At 35.9% G+C, this 24,984-nt stretch overlaps 1 protein-coding gene and 1 pseudogene across 16 annotated transcripts in view; both read left to right on the forward strand.

Moving 5' to 3' along the window:
• Positions 1-24,984, forward strand: part of LOC139975392 (disks large homolog 1-like) — a 155,108-nt gene that overhangs the window by 42,538 nt on the left and 87,586 nt on the right. For 9 of the 16 annotated variants that reach the window (XM_071983335.1, XM_071983334.1, XM_071983338.1 and 6 more), the window contains one exon: positions 3,517-3,665. In XM_071983335.1, the coding sequence (XP_071839436.1) occupies positions 3,517-3,665 (149 nt within the window). Of the gene's footprint in view, positions 1-3,516; positions 3,666-11,051; positions 11,582-13,910; positions 14,088-23,086; positions 24,067-24,984 lie in introns of those variants that run through there. The other 7 variants (XM_071983343.1, XM_071983347.1, XM_071983350.1 and 4 more) reach the window with 7 other exon arrangements.
• On the forward strand, positions 18,274-18,476 carry LOC139975475 (U2 spliceosomal RNA; annotated as a pseudogene).

Below are 24,984 nucleotides of genomic sequence, written 5' to 3' on the forward strand. Positions count from 1 at the left end.
TCATGCTGTATTCATGTTGTACTTAAATGTTGTACTCATGTTGTACTCATGTTGTACTCATGTTGTACTTGTGTTGTACTCGTGCTGTACTCGTGCTGTACTCATGTTGTACTCATTCTGTACTCATGCTGTACTCATGTTGTACTTAAATGTTGTACTCATGTTGTACTCATGTTGTACTCATGTTGTTTAGTTGTTGTGATCTAACAGCATCAACTAGATCACGATATACAGTAGATGAAGATGGTGGAAAAGTAGAGAGAAGAGAGCAAAGACAAAAGGATGAATTATTTAAAGAAAGGAGGAGAGAAAATTAAACATTCAAAATAATCTGCCGGGAGCATTTACAGATAGAGTGTTTACAGCATTATCATTTTCTCCATCTGTCAGTAGTCTATATTTAATGTCCAATAATTGTTATAGAGTCTCTGTTTTTTTTTGTTTTTTCCAGAAATGAACTCAAGGGTGTTGATAGCCCCATGGGAGTTTAATAACAAAGTTACATTTCTTATAACCAAGGCAGTCTATGAAAGAAAATTAACTATATATATGTATTTAGCCTCATTTTTGGAATGAGATTTGAAATTATAAACCCAGTGTACTATATAACACCATTATGTACATATCCAGATGTTCAAATCTTGCTAGTTTAGCCTCAAATTTTTCAAGGCAGCTGTGACATTTGAGAGCGCAACACAAAGAGAATTCGCATCTCTTTTCATTATCGTCGCGATCTGACATTTAACTGGCAGTTACGGGCCGATCGAGACAGAAAACACTGTTAGTTTCAAGACTTGTAGAAAATATTAAACATTAACACACAATCAAGCTTTAAATCGGGTGACAATTTTATAATCAGTGGGTTAGGATTGGCAACCGATGTAAACCTACATTTGGTAAATAGGTGTTTGTTGTTTATTGAAAGTGGTTCACAGATCTATACATAATTTAAGTCTAAATATAATAACTGACAAGCGACGATGACCGACTGATATTTAAATTTACAGTCTGCAAACATTCTCACAAATAGCTACTGAATCGATGGTTTAAGAAACAAGCCAAAAAAAAAACAAAAAAAATTAATTCAAAAGATTTACTGCACTCCTCGCTTACCTGTCTCCTCACAACCTTAGCACCACGTTCTACCCTGCCTAGTATGTCCTGGTAACCATTTAATACTGTGCGCCCTCTATGACCAATTCCCCGATCATTGTTTAGCTACATTTATCTTTGATATGTTATAGTACAAGATTAAAGAAAATTTGAGGGCTAGTTAAGTTTCTTGATCTAAATCTTAATCTTTGAAAGGCTCCTTTAAAGCCAAATTTTGAGGATACCGTCACCTACCTCCTCAGTGCAGGCTAAATATTAATGTTAATCCATTGTCTGATAAATTCTAATATCTCAACCAGAACATGTTCTGTTAACAACAGGACAACTGAATAAGACAATCCAGAGCATTTGCTCTGAAAATTTGTGATATGTATTATAAAAAATGTTATTCGGAGTACTTAGCATGTTTTATCATTGACTTTGTTTTGCCTCTGAGGAAGTGTAAACTGACCTAATGGTCTCTCTGCAGTAGACTAAGTGGTCCAGGCACTTTAACTGATGAACCTCAGATGTTTAAAGGTTAATGTCTCATAAAAAATAAATATATTTATGAAACTATGACCCGGATCTTGTAATGGGTCTGCAACATATCAAAATTAATTCTGTGCTTAAATAAAAGTCATTCTAAGTTCCTTTAAAGTAGCATTCAAGGTTTTTTTTCAGCTTTTAAAATTGTACTTAGAAACATTCACAGCTTTGACAGTGTCAGACTAAAACATATTGTTAGCTCCTTTAACAGTAGCATGCAAGTTTTCATTAAGCTGCAATAATCACACAAAGAATGTAAAACTAAGAATATCGTGTGGAGTCAAAGCCAACGGTTTATAACAAGTTTGTGGATTTGAAGAAATTGGGAGCAAGATATTTCTCTGAAATGTTTTCATTTTATTAGTTTGAAATAAGAAAGAGGAAGGAAATACTGACTTCTTTGAGAAGTAGGATTGATCGTTGTTCATGTATTTTAAATTTGTCTGGATCCACAGATTTTGCTCTAGATTTTCAAATTAGGTAGAAAGATTGACAGGTCACCCAAAAAATTGATTTTCATGCCACAGAGGATAAGATGCACATTTTCAAGTCCTCCAGGCATGAAGGCTTTAATCCACAAGGCTGGATGAAAACTGAAAGAATCCAGATACATCAAAATTAGATTTGTTGTAAAAGTTAACCTGACATTTCTTTCAGAACTGTCACGTTGGTTTGTAAGATAGCAAAAAAAAAAAAAAATGTAGCTGGGCAATATTAAGGTATATGGTACTATTTTTGAACAGTTCTAAATATGAAGGTAGTGAAAATTTATAATGAACTTCCCCTTTGTTTAATAGTGAAATAGCGCCATCTATATGTTATCAGTCCTTAATTTGACATCAAATATTAAAGGAGAAGAATGGCCTTTGTATGTGTACATAGATGTCAGCATCCAGAGTGCTCATTAATAATACTTGACTATCACAATCAAGATTTTCACTGAAAATTTCTGAAATTATTATTATTATTTTTTAGGAAAGGAACTTTGAATCTTTTTTAGTTGTTCAACTTGTTTGCTATCTTCAGCTCACTTTTTGAATATTCTAGAATTTGACATTAATATTTTTATCATTTAAGTTTGAACTGTTCATCCAGGTATTAGGCTCAAGAAATGTGTGATTTACTTGCGATTGGTTTAAAAAGCAATTCAAATCAGTATTTGCCTGGAGGTTCTCACCAATCAGATTTACTGGCAGAAACCTGAGACGTCGTTAAATTTTATAGATGATTTAATTTAATATCTATCAAAGCCAGGTAAAAGTGATATGAGAAGGTCAACAAAATACTTGTTCAATTGAGCTTGTATGTCCATTAGTTCACCTTTCTGGTTATCAGATTTGAACGTTAAACCGCCGACCTTTAATATATACGTGACCTTTTATATATACGCGACATTTTATATATACGCGACCTTTTTTATATACTACTTCAGCTTTGAACCTATTTGAACTAGGTTTGTAAGGTGGAGGGCAAAGACCAGAAATAAAGAAGATAAATGAACAATTCTAAATGTTAAAATATAAAATAGATAGGGAAGTATAGTATGTGTATCAGGAGAGAGCTCCATTGTAGCCGTATATTAAGTTCTGCCTCTTGTTTTTTTTCCTCAATATTCCTGTGCAGACCCTTCCCTTTCTCAAGTCACATCCTTGTTTGTTTTTCTTTCTCTTCTCATAACCATCGCTTTCCTGGTCCGTGTCTAATAATGTTATTCAGCTCTCTTGGCGGTTCTCAACAGGATAGTTCCTGTGAATTGTGACACTTTCCTTTTTTCTTCTTCTTCATTTTCTTTATTTTATTTTATTTTAGTGAGCTGTGTTGGGCAAGTTGATAGCACAAATCTATTCCCTTTTTTTTACTTTGACATTATTACAGATATCCAGGAATTTTATGAGCTGACTTTGATGGATGGTTCCAAGAGCATCACGCAGAAGACTTTGGAAACTTTGGAGGTTGCGAGTCGTTGGGAGGAGAGGAACTATTCAAACGAACATCAGCAGCAGCAGCCTCCGCCTCAGGATGAAGTAAGACAGTTTTCTTATATTTTTTTGATTTTATTTTTGATTTTCTTACTTCCGTGATTCGACCTCACTGAAATGAGAAGTTGAGATAACGCCTCACATCAAACAGAATCGTGATCCTCCCTTGAAAGGAGGTACACAGCCAAGTGGCACTGCTGCAATGAGACACTTCTATCAGAGGCGTTTAAAATATATCAGAATGAGAAAGCGTCTTCTGCGTTTGACGAGAAGACATCTCGAGCAAAATTTGATAATTTTTAAACTTATCATTTTGAATGGACTAACATGAATTCCTTTTAATTGTGCCTTCTACAATTGACTAACTAAAACATATTCTACAGATATGCTGTGAGTTCTTTCAAAAGTTGAACATTGCTAGTTTATTAAATTCTTGTTTAGCTTTTTCTGTTTTTTCCTTTTTTGATACTCTTGAACCTTTTGTGTAGGCTATAAGGTTAATTGGTGTTAAAGCTTAATAATACATTAGACTTCAGTTCTTCTGACTTTCAGGTGTTCCTTTGTTAATAGATTTAATAATTGACTTAAAATTCCCACAATTCTCTTTGTTAGTTCAGTTCACCCTACCAGATAATTTAATGACACAACATTTATGAAAGCTTGAACAATATGAAACTGTTGTGTAAGTGTTGGATCAGTATGGATGTCTGATTTGATGAAAATGGGAAGGATTTTGTCAATGGCATGAAAGATCTGTGGTGAGTTTACTGAAGTAAACCAACAGAATATTGAGTTCTCAAGTCGATCGGCCTCGTGGGTCGGCACATTATTAACCTAGCAAACATAACCAACCACCATGACAGCGAAAGTACTCCTGTACTTACACGTACGTTACTCATAAATCCAACCAACCTTGATTACTGTAAGGTTCTACAGTTTACCTTCGAAATTAAATGACGCATGAATATTATCAGCATAGAACTTGGTACTAATGGTGAATAATCTGTACTTGTATTTGAAGAAACCTACTTTCACTTTCAAAATTTCCCTTGAATTATTTTGGAAATGAAATTTCCAACTTGCTGTGATGCAGCTATACAAATAAGCCATTAAAGGTTTGTAGATGTATGCTTAAGTGTTCTTAAGAACATGATCAGATTTGTGCACATGGGACATGTGCCAACTTGTTTGCATACCCACAGAAGTCATATAAACAGTTGTGCAATAGCGCCCTCTTTATGTATCATGATTTGCCTGTATCTTTGCTAAGTGTAAACATAAGACTGATTTTTTTTTTTTTAAGCAGGAAATTGCCTTTATAATTTGATGCTAGGAGAAAAATCTTTATATGAATGCTTTTAATTTAATACAATGTTCATTGGATACATATAGTCTGTGGATATTACAAAACATAATCTAGTGAATATCACGTTTATATCACGCATACCACTGTCGAGTTTCATATTTTAAGTTGTTTAGGTACCAGCCTGTACAGATGTGCAATTTCATCTTCTACATTGGAAAATTCTGCAAAGCATCTTGCTATGTTTATACCAGAGACGTCATTATTCTCTGATAGTGCAAATACTAACAGATCATTAATATTAATACATAAAACATGCCAAACATTATGTACTTTGTCTTAAACATCTGTGTTCTCAGAAATTCAATTAATACTCTGCATATTGCAATGCATAATAGATCGAAAACAAAATCGGAAAAAATGGAGTTAATTAGGTTTGACAAGATTTTAAGTAGAATTTCATAGTAGCATTTCAATTTTGAGCTATAAACATGGAGAATAATTTAGTGTTCTAATTTTTTGTACCAGCTTTGCAGCCTCTGAAATCTGTCTCTTATAAAATACTATGATTCGTATGATTCATATATATATTACTGTGTCTTCTTTAAATGAGTATAAATTGATACGCTAGGCACAAGTGTTGACCAAAGTCCTCAAACAACGAAATATGATGCTTTAAGCAATATGGATCTCTCTGTACTAAATGTCATTGACTAAATGATTATGATTAGTAATATGTCACACCATATGCTATATTTCAAACTTAGCATACATGTGTAAGCTATATAAACGGTAAATTGGTACAGGGATCTGTGACATTTAATACGATTCCAGAGCGCACGATCGGCTATGGTTTTCTACTCCGTTAGGCTTTTGATTTGTGTTCCTCTTGTTTAAATATGAGCCCTTTTTAGTGCATTCTTCGGTAGTACTAGCATTTATCTCGCCTCTCGCCTGGTTGTCGTCGTTTCTTCTCCCACGCATCATATCTGGCATGATCTGGCGTGATAGCTTCAGACAATGCCAAACAATGTAAAAAGCATGTGATGACATGTTTGTTATTTCTTTTAGCAATCAGCCTTCACACTCGATTGTGTTCTGCTTCGCAGTCTCAAGATTTGAACTTAACATATCATGCTGCAGAATTTGTATAGAGAGTGTTGTCATGTAGCATTTTCAGGAGATATTGTAAGATGAAAACTTACTTTCTTCAGTCATTTAGGGACAAGATGTGATAAGACTTTTTTGGATGTATAGGCAGGTGTATAAAGTGACTCTTTCTGATGGAGTCTTAAATCATCAACCTTTGGCTTTGTGAACTTGTAATACCTTCGAATGACAATGATTGTTTCGGTGAGTGCTGGTGATGCCAAGTGGGTCAATGGGGTCGGGGGGGCGGGTTGGGAGAGACAAAGTTATATGATTGAAAGTTCGAGTGGATTTGAATCTTTCTGCTAACTTGTGTATTGTAAATACTGTAATATTAAATTAATCTAAATTAATCTTCATATTTCATCCTTATTTTACCCCTATTTTTATGAGTACTAAGTGATCGTCTCAAAACTAGTGACCTCTAGCTGGGGTTGTGAAACAGGTCACAGGTTCAACCTCAATTCTAGCCATAAGGTCTCTTTGCTCTGCTCCAAATGTAGCTCACGAAAGGTTTGAATTCTAGATGTAATTCAAAGCTACTGTACCAAGGGAGGGTCAAAGAAAATAATTGGGAGGGGGGGGAATATGGGTAGGTTTATAGTTGAATGCTTTAAAAAGTCTATTCTATATTACCATATTTTGGCCTATCTAGTATTTTGTGCAGCTTCTGCACAGTTTAATTTTTCTAGTTTGCTAGAAGTACAGTGAAAATCTCCTTAATTTTGAGACTTCTTTTAGATTTTCTACAAAGGGCTTGATAATGTGTCAGTATCGCGCAGTGTGACTACCGTTATATCGAAATACCTATCTTTTACAAATTTCTTTCAAGGTCAGCTTCATTATAATGAGGGCAACATGGTGATATCTGGTGGGGGGAGGGAAGCTTTTCGATGTAACTCTAACTGAATAAAATTATTTTTCGTACACAATATCAAAGTTGGTTGTAAGGTCACCGCTGTGCTAAGAAGGCCTTCTGTGCACGTGGTACATTACCACACAGTGTGCTATTCACGCAGCTGAAGAAAGCTCTCACCTCCACCCTAATAGTCTCCCCGGTTGATTTCACAGTTGGATGTCATGTTCATAAGATTCATCAGCCGTTGGTACCTCCCCTCTCTGCTGTTTGGTACAGTCCAAACATTTGCTTTTAACATCAGATAAATCTGGCTATTTAGTGCAATAGAGAGATTTTTGTTGACCAGTGGGTAAAGATCCTGTTTTCCACATTCACGTATCCTTAAAAGAGTTAAATATCGTTCGTAAGGAGGTAAATAATCAGTGCCAGCGCATTCCACGGGCACCACCATTTTCACTCGGGTAGATGTTGTCTGAGGTCTGCCAGACATGTGAGATGTGTAGGGGATTGACTTTGCCAACCTGACCATGTTAGACTATGACAGTAATTTTTTCCAGCATGGAGATATGTCCCAGACTCACCTCTCGATAACAGCAGACCTCATCATCTTATTGTCATTTGTGACAAGAACCTTGTATTGCAGTGACAATCTGTGGCACAGGAGGACTGAAATATGTTTCTGTGGGATTGAGATTAATTTTGAACCCTGTCATTACAATTAATGACCCACTTTTGAACTTTGCCATTCGTAATTTACCTCGTCACACAGCTAGTGCTGCATGTAGGTTTGTTGTTGTTGTTAAATGTCAGATTTTATAGACATTGGTATATATATGCATATGTGTATATATGTGTGTATACGCTATACACCTCCGGTCTCTTATTGTACATCTGGCCTGGACGGCAACCAACGGTTGTCTGAGCAAGGAGAGAATAATATCTTGTAATGCAACACACATGTGTCCTTGGAGCTTACTAGGATTATTATTGGATTTACAGTCTTTTTCTACTACTCCTCTTCCTTCTCCTTCCGAGATTACCAGTATGTCTTCGTCTTCATCTTCATCATCTCTGTTCATCTCGTCATCTCGTTTCTGACTGCAGGATGTGTTACTTTTCCTTCTGTTTCGAAAGTCAACTGTAAATTCAGGTTCTTCCTTTTGTTTTCTAAGGCGTTAGTTTCTTTTCATGTGTGAGTTGCCTGTGAGTTTCATACTTTTCTGTTTCTTTCCCCCTCCTCCTAATTCCCCTATCCCTTTTCCCCCCTTCCCTACCCCTTCCCATACATGTCTGGCCATCATTCAGATGGGCAGAAAGTGGGTTTTGGAAACATTTTTGCAAAGAAAAGTCATTCTGTGTTTTTTTTCTTTCATTCTTCTCAGTGTATAAAAATGTAGGTAGGAAAGTTCACTGATTCTAGGACTTTTGTTGCCTGGGGTTCTTGGCTATTTTTTTTTTAAATTGTGATTACCACGAAAATATCCTAATTTGGCGTAAATAGTTTTAGATGTTAATTTGAATTGCTTATAAAACAGTTGTAAGTTGTATGTGAAGATGAAACATCTTGAACCCCTTTAATAAGGTAAATTTACAGAATTACTAATAAACTGAGAATGTGGTCAAATAGATGGAAAATTGAAAAGGTAATACTTCTTGACTTTGGAAAATGACATAAAATTGAAATATGGAAATCAAAAGCCTTTTGTGGCTATCTTTGCTAGTTTTATGATATCATTTAGGACAAAGTTTGCTCTAATGTTGGGTATACTGTGCCTTAGTTCATCTTTGTACTTCTTTCATTTGTATTAAGTTATAGATATCTTCTTCTGCACACGATAGTTTCTGTGAAGGGCTTCCAGATCTTAAACGTAGTTGAATAATTTCATGGTAGGAGAATCCTGGCCAATGCACTCTTTCCGATATATAGTTGTCATGTTCCTTAGTTTTTCCTTAGTGCCCAAATGTACAGGGAATAATTATCTAGTATTGCATTTACAAAATGCTATGCAAAATAGTTAAATTGCTATGTGGACAAGTGTAAAGACATATAGCCGGTTTTCTACACAGTATCCATAGTATATATTTTGTGAAGGGTAAGTTCAGGCCTTTCAAAACTGCTTAAACAATATTCAAGTACTAAATTATTCCTTAATTGGTACACACAAAGTATCCACATGTAGTACACCCACTTATTTAGTACACAAACATGTACTTTCATATCCCTAGTACCCACACAGTACGGTTATATCATTGAAAACTGACCTACAGCATTATCCACATTCCATCTATTTGTACTACACTAATGGGTCAGCCAGTTACTTGAAAGAGAGTTGTCCATTTTATGTCTGTGACACTGTGTGCAGTTAATAACTGCCATTCTTTTTATTGCTACTGGATAATGTCTTAATGGCCATAAATCTACTTTAGTAGGTCAAATTGTTTGATCTGTCCGAAGACACAAAACCTGTCATGAAGGTATGAAACGCTTGGTCAAGTTTTATTGCTTCAGAGGACAATACTGCCAATTTGCTGGGATAGTTGTTTATTCATTTGAATAATTAGTAGAATAGGTTTTTACATGGTAGCGAGGATATCACATGGTTATGAACATTCTGTTTGCTGCACTGGAGACACTACTGCCCCAACAATAGTCATCGACTTTGTGATATTTTCATTTTCAAAAGTAATTCACATCGGTCACGTTCTCTCAAAACACATTCACAGTCTCATCTTTACTGGATTTTTTTTTTTACTTTTGAAAAATAAAAATTGAAACTTTTCCCAGATTTATATGGTGCTTATTTTATTTAGCATATTGATATATTACAAGTAATTCCATAAGTAATAAAGCCAAATTAAACAAATAAACCTGCTTGGTATATCACTTCTCAAAGAATTCCTTTGATATATATCAATAACAAGAAAAGATAGATTTGATAATTAACAAAATGAAATCTACTTCCAAACACCGTAGTGTAGGGGTAGGGGATTAGAAGGGGATTTAATCCTATTTCATGTGTCGCATACTGAACTTTTTCTAAGGTCATCCATAGAATAATAACAAGCAAATTTTTCTAAAAGAATGAAATGTTAAATTGTCTGAGTGATTGACCCTTCCATACTCTCACTAGACCTCAAGTAATAGGGAACAGAGGGGTTGGGAGAGGGGTAGAAAGAGGAAGGGAGGGGATTGGTAGGGTAATAAGTCATGTTTATCAAGTATATTTGGTGACTACACATCCGACAGTCCGATAGGTCAGTAAGGGTGGTGACGTCAATCTTCAGTTGTAAGTGATAGTACTTCTAACACTCTTTTAAAAGTGTATAACACCAACCCTAATAAAAGAAGTGAAAGCGCACTTGGTGAGCAGCTAAATGTCAAGAATCTAACAAATATCAAGATGAAAAGTAATAAACTTCTCAAGTTTCCAAAGTTGCCCGGCAACCATTCTTGTTGGACTTGCGAGGATGAGACAAACAGGATAAAATTTCGTCATTGCATGGTCAAAATATTTTTTTTGTCCTTGATCCATTGGCACATTTAATTCCATTCGGTAAATGAGAAGTCAGAACAAAACGTCACGCAAGTTTCTTGTTCCTGAGCTAGTTTGCTAGATAATAAAATATGATATTTCCTCTTGAATTGAACACCAAAGTAAAATAAAGCAAAAAAAAAAAAAAATTCAACAAAAAACATCTCATAGTAGCTCACTCACTTCTAGGTATATGCCATTAAAAGCACTGGTTGCATTAGTGTGAAAGGGATTTTTGTTTTTATATTTCTATCATTTTTCATTTTTTCACTTTTAAGATCAGTTTCCAAGGTCTATGTAGTATTCAAACAAAGTGTTGTGCTCATCTCCACAAATGGAGTTTTAAATCATGATATTGTTGAAAATGTCATGTTCACAACAGATGGGGGAGAATTTGTTTAATTTGTTGTCGATATCTGACTGACTGTTATATATGTATAATATATAGCACGTTATACGACAGAGGCTTTAGTGCATTCACTTAATACGAATAGACAGAGTTTGTTGGAGGACAGATGTTCGGTGGTAAATGTGTATGTATGTATGTATGTATGTATGCCTGTGTGTCTCTGTGTATACATGTACTATCTATTTCTCTGATGGTATCAGCAGTGCCTTCTCTTAAATCTGATTCCATTGAATCTAGCTAAGAAATCCTATTAAAAGATGAGGATGAACTAAGTACAAGAAAAGTTCCCTGATCGGATCAGCAACATCTCCAAAGGAGGAGGAGGAGAAGGAGAAGGAAGGGAAGGCCGAAGCACTCTGAGAAAGGTTACATATTGAAATGGGAATCTCCTATAGGGATACTTTTGGAGGACTTTATAAGTTGTTTGCTGCTACAGTACAGTAGCTATGATGCAGTCCTGATATCGTGAGTACTGTATACAGTTAGTGAGAGGTCTGTCCTTCTTTCTGTCTGTTGGAACTTTTGAGTAGAATGGTTGAGACGTCAAGCTGACTTTGATTGGTAGGAGGGTGTAAAATGATGCAAAGGCAATCGTCGACATCATCCGGGGAGCACATAGTTACGTTTGCCTCCCATACGGAGACCATGAAGGAATTGATGAAGTATGGATATTGGTCCAACTCCTTCAACAACAATGACAAAGATGAGGTAGGTACAGATATGATATGCTTGATGTGTGTCTGTGTGTGTGGTTGGACAGTTATAATTGTACTCGGCTTTAGTGTCAGTTGATATGATGCTGGTATGCCTAATTGAGTATCATCAGTGGTATAGAATCGTTCATTAATACACATTGTTAGCGAGTAGGATGTGTTCAGTATATAACATTACGGTAGTTATATGCGGTTAAGAAGTGAATCAAAGGCACTCTGCAAAGGTACATATTTTTGGGGGGGGGGCGGGGGCGGGTGGGACGGGAAGCAAAATGTATGCAGATTTCACTCACCCACAAAATCCAATGATTTACCTCCAATACACTTAAACATTTCAGTCACAAAGTCAATTTTTTGGCCGATATGACGTATGTTTAATCAAATGGTGATCACGTCTTGATCAAATTGTCCATTACAGAGATATATATGCTGACATAGATAACTTTTGGAAATGAAGTATTATTGCTTCATCAGCAAAGAGGAGTGGGGGCTAAGAGCATCTGAGGTTGGGGAGGGATGATGGGAGAGGAGGGGCAGGTAGCCAAATCTTTTGGCTTATTCAATGGATCCTTAGTGGATACTAATTCTATGGTCAATTACAAACTGATTGGCTATCCTTGCTGGCTTTGCATGAAGTGGGAATGTTTAATAACCTAAATCACTTAACCATGAAAAATCTAGGTATTTATTGTGATGTGTTTACTACACCTTAGCCTTTGACTCTAAAGGAGAAACAAATACAACAACCATCATCATTAGTCTTTTGTGATAGAGATACCTGTCATGAACAGGTAACCCCCTCTTTCCACCACCTCCATACCCAAGAATCATGCATTCCTCTATGTGATAGAGATAACTGTCATGAACAGGGAACCCCTCCCCCCCCCCTGCTCTCTTTACCACACCCTCCATAGCCAGGAGACTCAAACCTAAGAATCATCATTTGTCTATGTGATAGAGATACCTGTCATGAAAAACTTCCCAAGAAGCTGAGAAAAGTCTTATTCCATTTGGGAGATGTCACAGATTTAGTGTTGTCTCACACACATAGGCCAAAGACTTGATCAAGTCTAAATATGACATCATCAAGCCACATGTGCTTCAATTCTTTATGTTCATCATCATTTATTACAATGGTAATTTTCTGTAATGGTGCTGAATTTTACAAATTTATGCTGAATCTAATATATCGAACCCTACTCATATAATAACCTAATAAGGCATTGGTCTCAGGGTTTAACACGGTGAACACTCTGCCTCGAAAATATGCAAAGAAAAGAGAAAGTACAGTTTTTTAAGATCCTAGTGGCCGCCGTATGACATCACAGATCTGCAAAATGACAGCTGCCAGACACAAGGTTTAAACGAGGATATCTACCAAACGGAACAAGATGTTCTTTAGCTGTTAGGGAGAATTGTTCTTTGCAAAGGTCTCTGTCATATAAACCAAAGATGATGGGGGGGGCATGGGGGAGGGGGTACGTCCCCTTTGATTCTCATTACTCTACAACTTGTAAAGCAAAATGCTTCATTATCTTGTAATGTGTAGTTGTGTCAAGTTGACTTTTCCATAAAAATATTTAGTTGGTCATGAATTGGTTTCTTCTGAACTGACTGATATTTATTGAAGGAGCTAAGACGGGTTTGGCAATTCATTAAACAGACAATGCTCCCCCTTCAAAACTCAGTTTTGGCAAATAGATGAAACTAACAAAATAAAATTAAAAAATTGTCAAATTTCATCCCTAAACTTCAAAGGAATGAAAAACAGCTTCAAATCAGCCTTAATATAATGTTGAGGAAATCTTTACAAACAGTATTTTTTTCTTTTTAAGGAAGTTGTTTTTCCCCACTTTATTAGATTATCGCTTTTTGTAAATTACACATCAATCTGCAATTTGTGCTTTATATTAAGAAAGATTATGAAATAATCGTGTTTTTTTTTTTTTTAATACTAATTTTCTGGATTACCTGTCAATGAGGAAGTTTTGTGTTTTTTGGTTTTTTTCTTTCTTTTTGTAGTGTGCCTCTCGGATAACTGAAATATCTGACATTCTATGTCTCACAGTGTGTGTGTGTGTACCCTATACCTTGTTGATGTTTACCAGTAAATAACCCCGTGTTTGATAAGTCAATTAATACGTAACTCTTCGAAATAGTAAAGGTCAGGCGACTTAAGAAAACAAAACTAGGACTGTACAAATCATTGCCCTGTTTTTCAGTTTTTGTGTTAAATTTTGTTGGCCTCTTCTCCTTACTGCGATAGATTTGCATACCTAAGTGTCGTTTCTAAAGTCAAAGCCTTTTAAGAGAAGTCAGTCTTTATTATAAGATGTAGGATGGACCGAGGACACACACACATTGTTACATATGTGTCCCATGCCGAGACTCGCAAGATATTACTCCAGCATGGTTACTGGCCATGCTATCGGCATCAAGAAGAGGAGAAGGATACAGTTTCACTCGGAGAAAAAAATATCCTCAAGGCAGATTGTCGTTCCGTAAGTCATTACAAAAACGGGCAGAGTATACTAAGGGAGTTGTTCCATAACAACTCCCTTGTATACTCCTGTGAAATAGACCTGTTGTTCTCTTAATCTCTGTCTCTTTCCTGCAGTGTATTTAATATGTTATAATCCACTTTGGCTTAGTAAGGTAAATCACCCATTTGTTAATGTAAAGAGAAATACTCTTCTTGGTCATTCATTTGTAAGTCAGTCAGTCCGTCCATCCATCCGTCCTTTAGTTTGTCCACTTGTTCATTCATTCTGTTGGCTTTTTTTGAAATTTTCATTCAGGCACTTTTTTTCTGTGTTGAACTTTTCAAACAGTTTTATTCTGTTTTAATAATCGTAAATCATGGCGGGTTGAATGGATTGTACTGGTGGATGAAAACTGGTAAAAATGATAGAAAATTTTATTTGAGAAATGTCATGTAGGATTTACTTAGCTATGCTAATGTGTATATACTTCAGAATTTCAGATACTGGGAATAAGTTCACCAGCATCTCTACTAGTAATGAGTATATTTTTTACACGTTTCTTGTCCAGTTTGTACCCCTTCATCATTGGTATCTCACCAACAGAGGGGTAGGAAGCTTCCAAAAAGTGGGGGGGGGCACAACATCAGAGGGGCTCTTTCTCATTCCACAACCACCACTCGTTATGCTATAAACCGATACACACCAGCCATATCACTTAAATATATATGATGTGTTAGTATGCCATAATACTATTTATTGAGATTGTTTATTGTTAACCGTGCTACATAAAGATATGGGATGCCATTTTAGAAATAGCATGTACAGACTAAAAATAAATAATTAATATAAAATATTAAAATTAACAAAGGCTTAAAATATCTAAAAGACAGTTAGCTAGTAGGGCACATTTGCTATTTTGGAAAAAAAGTGGGAGGGGCACGTGCCCCCAGTTCCCCCCAGCTCCTACCCCATGCTCACCAGTTACAGCTTACTGTAAGTCACCACCCGAACCCAATGTGCCTTTGCCACAGTTGTTTGTATCCTACCTTCTAATCAAAGAAAATTGTTGACAAATTGTGACGACTCCTGTTTTACATATATGTAACATGGCATGATTGGTTTCAAAATGTTTGTTCGATCCAAATTGATAATGTAACCAAACAACAACAAAAAAGCATGACGATATAATTAATCAGATTTGTGTTCCGTTTGTCACATGGATCTAACAGGTTTAGTTCCACATCATTCAATGTGGTGAAATAATTTCTCTAAAGCTGCATTTTATCCCTGTTGACTCTGCCACTACCCAGTAGTTCCATTAAGAGAGCTTATAGAAAGAACATATACCCACAGACCTTTATCTTGTTACCGTAGTGATAGAAATTGCCTCAGGAATGATGACATCCGGCAAAAGATTTCAAATGTTTACCAATGAATTATAAATAACAAAATTTGTGGGACACAAAATTTCCTGTATTGGATAAGAAACTGTAAAACAACTCACTAATTAGGTGTAGTGGTTACCACTATACCACATATATATACCTTGGTAAGACTGAGGAATATATGTCTCCAGTCATGTATAAACTCTTACACGACTTGTTCAAAGCGACGCTAATTTACAACACGACTCAGTAAGGAAGGTTTAAAATTCTTAGATTGCAGGTTCTATTTACATATGGTCACCTTTAAGCAGTGATATAGTCCTTACAGCTGTTTGTAATGGCAATGTCAAGATTTTGAAAGCAAGATTTACACCCTTTAGTGGGGTTTAAAAGTCAACCTGCCATCCCTCCCCTTCAAATGTAAACTACACACGGTTCCATGTCCCAATGACAACAATTCTGTGGGTAACACTCCGGTTACCAGGTGCTGTAATTATGTGATACTTAAGAGCACATAATTACAGCACATGGTATCAGTAATACCGATCACATATTGTAAACTAATCTGTTTGTTCATTAAAGTTATAGCTGTATAATTAGTCATGGTGTTGCAATGGTGGCCTTTCACGTTCTTCATAACATATCTTCCTTCCCCACAGCCTTAAAAAACTTTTCACCTTGTTTAGAAAGCCTTTCTATATACAATGTGTGCCACCATCTGTTTGTAATAATCTACTTTAATCATTCTTGTATGGCGCCCTCACTGAGGATTTGTTATAACATCTTCACCCCAAAATTTGATTACAAAGACCAAATTTTTTAATTTGATGTTCCATTAATCTTGAATGGCATCAATTATTTAAGCCAAAAGCCTCCCAGCGGGAAAATAAAAACTTATTTGTTTGATATGAATAACTTAAAGGCAATGAAACCTGTATTAAAAAATGGCTGGCCTTGCGTGATTGGGGCTATTAATTCTTCATATTAAATGTTGGTATACACAGTCTATCAATGTTAGTGTCTAGTGCTGTGCTGTGAATACTGGAGGGGTATATGTGGAGGCGCAGCCACAGTGTACATACTAAAGAGTGAAAATTTAAATCTGAAATTTTATGTCATTTTTCTTTACATGTAAAAGTACTTTGACTGGGTTCATAACATTAAACTTGCAAAATGAGATAATTTTTTAATAACATGAGGGAGGTTACAGGGATATAGAAAAGATTGAGGATTTGTATGAGTGAGAGGAGAGGAGAAGAGAAGAGAGGAGAGGGGCAGGGATCGGGGGATAGGTTAGAGGACAAGAGGAGAGGGGCATGGGTATGTCCAGGAGAAAGGAGTATTGGTGCTTTCTGATGGCTCTTGAAATGAAGATGATATATATAAACAAATGTTGAAAACAAGGACGGCTGGAGTTGGTTGTTAACAGCTAGCCTCTTTAATTCTGAAATATGTGTGTGAACTGCTGTGGATGTATTAAATGAAAGTCATTGGAGAAGCGACTGCTAAGTGAGATTACGAGAACATCTACATGGAATCTGAACCCTCATAGGAAAATCCCTACTAGTGGGGTCGGCATGATGGGGGAAGGGGAGGGGTAATGAGGAGGGGGGGGGGAAATAATGGGCTGAAGGGTGTCTGAGACCACAGGTTTGCTTTAAGGGATAACTGCAGGTAGAAACTTTGTGTAATATAGTTCATAGTCCAACAAGATAAAGTAAAGTTTTCTAATGCTTAATCCCAGGTTTTAAGATAGTCCCCCTTTAAACAGCTTTTTCAAATCTATAATTTGATAAATCTTTCAATGTTGTTTGTGAGGTAATGTAACAATATATAGTCAAGTCATCACAAAAGATGGAAAAAAATAGAAAAATTGTGAAATTTTTCCAAATTTGTGTTTACATGAAATAGTCCTGGAGCAGTGAAATATATAGAACTGAAAAGATCCATTGCTTAGTTGCGATTTAACCGTTATTCGGCGAAACATTCTTAAAGGATGTCTTAAAATTTCATGGTCATAGTAACTCACTCGGTTTGAGAAATTCATGGCGACCAAACATCTTACTTTTCACACAATTAGTGTCTGGAATGATCCAGTCGGCCATCTCCAAAAAAAAAAAAAAAAAAAACGGAGGAAATTTGCCCGTCAAGATTCATAGACGGTCTTTTAAGCCAACTCTTCTGTCATCTATAGGTGGTATATATTCAGCAATCCTCTATTTTTGAAGATCTTGAAGGAGTACTCCTATCTGACGTGATATTTTATTCATATCTTGGGTCTACCCATGCCTAATTTTTGAAAGGTTATTGAATAGATCACAAGGACGGTGTGGTAATTTTAGAGTCCTGGGGTTGATATTCTCCGTAGTATATTCATCTTTATGGAAAATAGTAAATGAGACTTTATTGCCAGCTCTGTGACAACAGTTTGCCAACTTACGTCAGGATCGGTGAGAAATTGATCACTCCGAAAAATTGTCGACTCAGATGAGAATAAAAAAGTTATCTAATATTGATAAAACTTGGATCAATAATAGAATAATGATGATGATGATGATGATGAGGGTAAATCTGATTGTGTGTATAAAGAGAATAGATGAAAGGTGGAAAAAATGCTAGAAAATTCACAGAAATCCTATCAATAAATTGCAGTTATAAAAATTGCTATGAGAGAAGTACCCTAAAAGTGTGGAAAAAATTGCCTTTTTGTTTCAAATTGAATGACTCTTCACATTGTCACAGCTGATTGATATGAGGACAAAAATTTCTATGTTCAAAATTCATCAGGTACTTCTCGATATTTCGTTCTTGTGAAGATTTTCGCTTCTCGGCCTTTTGGCTAAGATCATGTGTAGTATCTGTTCCCTTTCGAGGGGTATCGTGATACACACCTGACGTTGATCACACAGTCACAGTCCCGATGCAAGGGGACTGGGGTTGACTGAGCGGATCAGTCGTTCGGTTGTTTGGTTTTCGTGCCCAGGTTCTTACCTGGGCGACTTTTTCTTCAAAAAGTATTTTTGTTTGTTTAATTGTGCGTGGTTGGATGATCTTTGATTTGATTGACGACACTTAAAAGTCATAATAGTCATTGAATCGAGAGTTCGGGGGGGGGGGGGAGTGGGTGGAGCGGAAGGATGGAGGGTGGGAAGGGGATAGGGATTTAAAAATGCAAATACTGCAAATTACTTGTACCTTTGTAATATGTTTTGAGTAAGTAACATCAAGCAGGACATTTTTTAACAATAATAAAATTAATTCTGTAAAAAAAATGTAAAGAAATAACAGGACCACGTAACAGCTCTATAAAAAGTGACAGTGGCAAACCTATGTGCTGGTGATATTTCTGGTAGCATTTGTTATAATTTGCTATTTATTATTGATTTATCATCACAAAAAATCCTTCAGGATACAAGAGTTTGATCGGTACAACCTTCTTACTAATAAAAAGCTGTTCATTTGGAAGGCTGTCAGAGCCAAAGCACCTACCAACTGCGATAAAGAAAATATCTCCCATGTGAATGTTTGATACAGCCCTCAAAATTGCATTTTCAATTTTCATCTTTTGTTGAAGTTTTGTTTTTGTTTTTTTTGTAAAGTAGTAATTACGATTATCTCTGGTGCATGGTTCCTTTAACATGCTGACATCGATGGAATCCATCCATCAAATTTGACAGGATTCTCAGAAGTAGTAATTTTACATTATGTAAATTGTGTAGCATTATGTATGTTTGAAAAAAAAAAAATCGCCTGTGATAAAAGATGATTCAAATGTAACCCTGTCATAGGTGAAGGAACTCAGAGACTGTATGGAAACTTACCACTAGATTTTTTTTTTGGGGGGGGGGGGTGTCTCCAATAAGATAGTGTCTACAATATCTGATTAATTAAAACCAAACTTACAGTAAGTGACGAATTTCTTTAGAAAAGAAACGCAGTTGGCGTAGTTATTTAGATGAAGTGCGATATGTATAATTTGTATAAATGGAAAATCCATAATAATCTCTTCTGGAAATTCTTGAATGAAGCCTCAGTTAAAATCTGCACTCTAAACAGTTTAAGCTCTGTAAATCCCGGGGCCGGCCGTAGTTTAAATTCTTTTGGTTTTAGAAGAATCAGTTTTGATGGAAGACAGTAAACATATATCACTGTCATAATAAATAGCCTAGCATTGACCTTTCTCACTGGCTACAGAGTCCTAAATGTGATATAGGGCACAGACGAAGAAATTATGACAAAGCTACATCCTTGCCAGAGAAACGGCGCAACGGGAAATAAAAACTTGTTTAAAGAATAGAAGGGGAAGATGAATCTTTTTTGAGATGAAATGCAGCTTCTTTTCTTTTTAATTGTCTTTCTTGTTTTCTTGTATAACGAATATGGAAAAAAATACTTGTAAGTTTCAATATGAAACATGACATTTTTTGAAATTGTTAAATAGTTTGAAATATTTCAGAATCATTTCTCTTTGTATTCCAGCGATACCGTAAGCCTATTATTCGGTTGTCATGTATATTACATTGATGGCAGGGAGGCATCGTTCCCTTCCCCCTCTCCTCCCCTTTCCTCCCCCTCTCTTGTTTTCTCCACCCATCGATGTAAAGAATCTTGTTGTAGTCGTCCATGCACTTCATGCATGATTTCGTTTAGCGCTGGTTTGACACAGCTACTGTTTATAATAAACTGTCTCTCTGTTTGTGTTATAAAAGCATGGTACAGAATTTACAAACTGATACGATCGGAAAAAATTTCTCGCAAAATCTAAGAAACACATGATTTTGATGACCTTTCTTTGCTGTTGTAAAATGTTGTTTATTAGAATATTTAGTGTTGTCAGAGCTCTCAAGATTGTGGCATTTGTTCTCTGTCCATCGCTAGGATAGTGATTTGGGCTTGGTCGTTTAAGCTTTCCTTACATCATCAGTATCTTTCCAAATCTCACCCCGATCTGCACCATTGTTTTCAATCTGAATATGTCCTTTTATAATATGATTAGGGAGAGGGGAGGGAGGGTTTTGAGGTTCATCAGTTGTGTAAATGTGGATGATTTCTGCACAATTGTATATTATATGAACCTGTGTGTGCAGAGGTCCGTATACAGTCATATATATATACTGTCAACATAAACTAGTGAAATGTTTTCTCTATGTACAGTGTTTGTGCGTGGTTTAGAAAGATACAGCGAGCGTAAAAACTATCGTGCATTCAACCATCCATTGTGTAATGATATTAGGACGAGTGCATGTCTAGTGCGCTTTCAACCTTTCCTAAATATTTCAGTAATCAGAAGAGGGAGGGAAAAAACGTAGACAAAATGTGATAACCAGATGATTGTTAGTCTGTAGGTTTCTTTGGAAGATTGTACCTTAACAGAGTCCTTTATTGGTAAATAATTCAAGATAGAAAAGAGCAGAAAAGAAAGAAAATACAATATTTAGTGTTATAAAGCCAAGATATGCAGTATTTATATCAAGTTGTAACTATATACATGTCGTTAACATAATTACTTTAACAACGAAACATAAATCAATAAATCGGATATCATGATCGGTTTAAAATTAATGAAGGGTGTATACTGTCAAAACTTGAGTGGGTCATGTGGTTTTAGTTAAATACCAAAAGAGAATATAAACAATTTATTTTTACCCAAATCGATGAAAAATGTCTATTTCAATTTTTAGAAAAGTTTACAGAAAATTATTCTGTAAATTAATGTAATACTGGTAACTAGCATATTTTCTGTTGTGAAACATTGGATAAAAATTACAGCTTGACATGTATAACTGTATAATATTTCAGCAACAACCCATTGCCATTATTGAAGGTTTAGAAATATAGTATTGTGCAGTATAGTCTAACATTTTATAGTCCAACGTATTTAATGTAGTCTATCTTTGTATGCATACTGTTGCTATGGTAACTTGCAGAAAATGTTGTATTAATGTCCTGTTTATGAAATACATTGTCAGCTCTTGTGGTAACACATGTTTATGATGTTGAAGTACAGATAGTCCTTTTTAACAAAGGTGTTTTTATTTCACAACACTGCTTTGGTGAATTGGACAGGACTTTTTTTTAAATGCATACATCCTAAGAGCCACATCTTATTTCTCTGTCAGATGACAAATATTATGGAACATCTGATTTTCTATCTGTTGGAAAATATGACGAAAATAGAAAAGTAGCAAAAAAAAAAGAAAAAAGGCAGTAACATTTCTGAGATTAAGTTTCCCAGACTGTGATTGATAAAGTGCATTATACGTACCCGAGCGAGCAAGGCCTACCGCTGCTATCTCTGTAAACAAGCAAAAATATTAGTCAAATATACTCGGCTCCAAGGTCTCGGGGAGGAGGAGCCGAGGGGAGAAAAAAATCAGTGAAACAGTGACAGCCTTATTCTTATAAATTGTGACATATAAAAGAATGGTCACACAGGGTTGAATGGGACTGGTGTTGAACGTGTGCTACCATTCCAATTCATCTACAGTAATTGTGCTAATACTCCAGTCAAGGTTGCTGCAATTGGCTTTCAGGGATAATTGGAAAAAAGGAAATACTTCAAAAAAGTTTTGATTATTTAGTCTATCTATAGGGGTATTAATATACATGAAAAGTGCAGAAGCAAGTTTGTGGAGGAGGGCACCTAGACCGAATGATTTGTGCCCATTGCTTTATATATATATGTTGTTTTTTTAGGCCTCCTCATTTGAGTTGAAAATTTCTCAAGGTGGAAATATTTTCTGTTTGCTTCGTGTGAATGTTTTTAAGCATGTAGTGAAGGATTCTTACTTGCTTTTCATGCCTCTAAATTATTATATATCGAAAGGCGTAAATTTTAGAAAATGTAGAATTCAAAAATAAATAAATAAGGAACCGTTGTCATGTCAAACTTACAGTTGAGTGTGTACGAAAGAAGCATCCGAGTCAGGAAAGGATTTTATGAACTATAGAAAAGGTGAAAGGTCATTGGGAAATTCAATTTGTTAACTCTGGAATCTGTTGTGAGTGGAGGGTTGTCTATTTATAGGAGAGTGAATTATAGCAAGCTGTAAGAACAATTGGTAAAATTTAACCAGCTTGGGAGTTTATACTTACAGTAAGAGAGATAGAGAGAGTGTGTATATGTGTGTGTCAAGGAGAATAGTGTACACAGTTAGATGTGTATGTATTTGGTCAGTGGTAACAGGTTTATTTTCTGGTGGAGTCCTGCCTTTTTGATACCTTGGAGATAATATTCTCACATACTGGTTTTGTTGCTAAGGATAAAAGGAAATTTTCAGAGTAATGACAATTATTCCCTTGGATGGATTTTACAGTCAGTACGTGAAATATACCGATAAAGGAATCTTCATTAGTGTGCAGTGCTTTTTAGCCATGTAATGTACCACATACATGTTATATATTGCAGGAAGGAAACCCTCAGTAAAACCACCTGTGTACAACATATGGCATCTTAAATTCTGATGGATTGGTACCTTTGAGATATTCTAATATCCATATTCAATTTTAGCAGATGTGGATTTCATAGCATATTTCTGTTTTCATAGTACATAGATTACTAACCTCAGAGGACTGGTCTGTGTGGACTAATTTCAAGCACTCTCTTAAAACTCTTAGGGACATTTGTTTTTATTGTTCCTTATTTCATATGTTCAGGTCTACAGCTGTTGTTCAATATATATCATTGTAGTTAAACTGTCAATGGTAACATTCTTGTCCATTGGGATAACAGTGTATTGTACCTTTACTATACCTCAAAGTTCTGTGTTGTACAAAACATGTCATTAAAATAGTTTAGCTGGCTGGCTACTCTGTTACCATGGAGTGAATTTTTACAGTCAAAGTTCACTATTTGGAGCTATACATTCACAAGGGGGTGTTTACAAGCTAGGGCTGTTTGTGTGTATACCAATCACTATAGTGTTGTGTATCATGTCTGAATGGAGTTGAATTTGCTGTGCTTCTATGATGCTTTCAGCTATTCGAATGAAGACCCTTTTTTCCTCTCACTAGCACCTGTTGAGCTTTGTTTGTGTAGGGTCAGGTAGAGTGTGCCTGTAATAATAAAATACCATAGTACCTCAGCATTGATGCTTACTGTAGGTGGAGAGTAGTAGTAGTAGTATAAAACTGGTAGGCTTGCCTTAACTATGTGAACATCAAAACTATATACAGTATATTGTATACATCTGTGGTGATCATGGTGTGAGTTCAAAAGAAAGCTGAACAGGTTCTTGTGTGGAAGAAGACTTCTGTTTTAATACCTGCATATTGTTTGAAGGACTTGTGACGCTCAAGCTATTTGTACGGATTAGTGTTGCCTAGAAGGCCAAAGCCCTTATTGATGCAGCAACAGCTCAAAATAGCTTTGAGCTTGACCTGAGTGAAACAATTAAAGCCACTTTCCCAGAGGATGGTGAAGTACAATGCTAAATTTTTTGACATGTGACAGTTTTTATTTTGTGTGCATTGTGGATTCTTCAGTAAAGCAAAACGTTCAAGTGGAAATATATTGGAATATACTGGAATATATATCAGCTTAAATTTTGGAATTTATAACCCTGCATTGAATCTTTGGTGAGACGTACAGTATATATCTGAAGATGGCCCAGGTAAGTAGATATATCACCCGCAATAAGGTAATTTCAGTGCGAAAAACTCTGGCACTTATTAGGCAGGCTATAATATAGAAATAATGGTCACGTAGACGCAATATTTTTATGTCCACTTGGGTCTTGTGTATGTGTGTGTGTGCGTGCGTGCGTGCGTGTACTGTATGTCTGTGTTTATGTGTGTAGAGCGTGTTTTTGGGAATTCACGTTTCGAGGTCTAATGGACATAGATACAGAAGAGCATCACCATGACAACAGAGCAGTGACTTCCGTATGTATTTTTCATGGTCATAGTGATAACATTTACAAATTAACAAAATATTGCACAGAAGTCATTGAACTGCCCTCCTTAAAGATTTTGTGCTTGTTGGGCCACCATGTTTAATGCTGACAACACTGAGGCTATTAACCAATTACACCCAGGCAGCGCCAGCACGCAAATTGAAACCAAATTTAAGGTTATCAAATTATGTATGATGTCCTGCTTTCTCGACTGTGTGTCTTCAAGAGGTCGACAACAACAATTTGCATAATTAAATTCTGATTTATTACCATTTTGGGGGACATGGTTGGAAGTGAGAAGTTGGGAGGGGGGGGGGGAGGTTGGTGGAAGGGATGAGTGGTGGTTGTGGAATTGGCTTAGCCTTGAGGGTGAAAGGAGGCTATAGGTGGGGCATTACATCTGGAGAGCTTTTAGCAATAAATAGATAAATGTAGCTACTAAATCTGACCGTAGATGACAGTGCTCTGAGGTGTTTAGGGGTAACCACTTTCAAAAGTAAATTTTACGTAGTAAAATTTAGTAAACAAAGTATTTAAAAGGGGAAAAAATTGTAAATTTTACGTAAATCTGAACATTATATTGTACATATTCCTGCATAGAACAAGTTCATTACATTGACTAGTCAATTTTCAATT

This window comes from Apostichopus japonicus, chromosome 10 (assembly GCF_037975245.1).
Source record: "Apostichopus japonicus isolate 1M-3 chromosome 10, ASM3797524v1, whole genome shotgun sequence".
In the NCBI taxonomy this organism is placed as follows: domain Eukaryota; kingdom Metazoa; phylum Echinodermata; class Holothuroidea; order Aspidochirotida; family Stichopodidae; genus Apostichopus; species Apostichopus japonicus.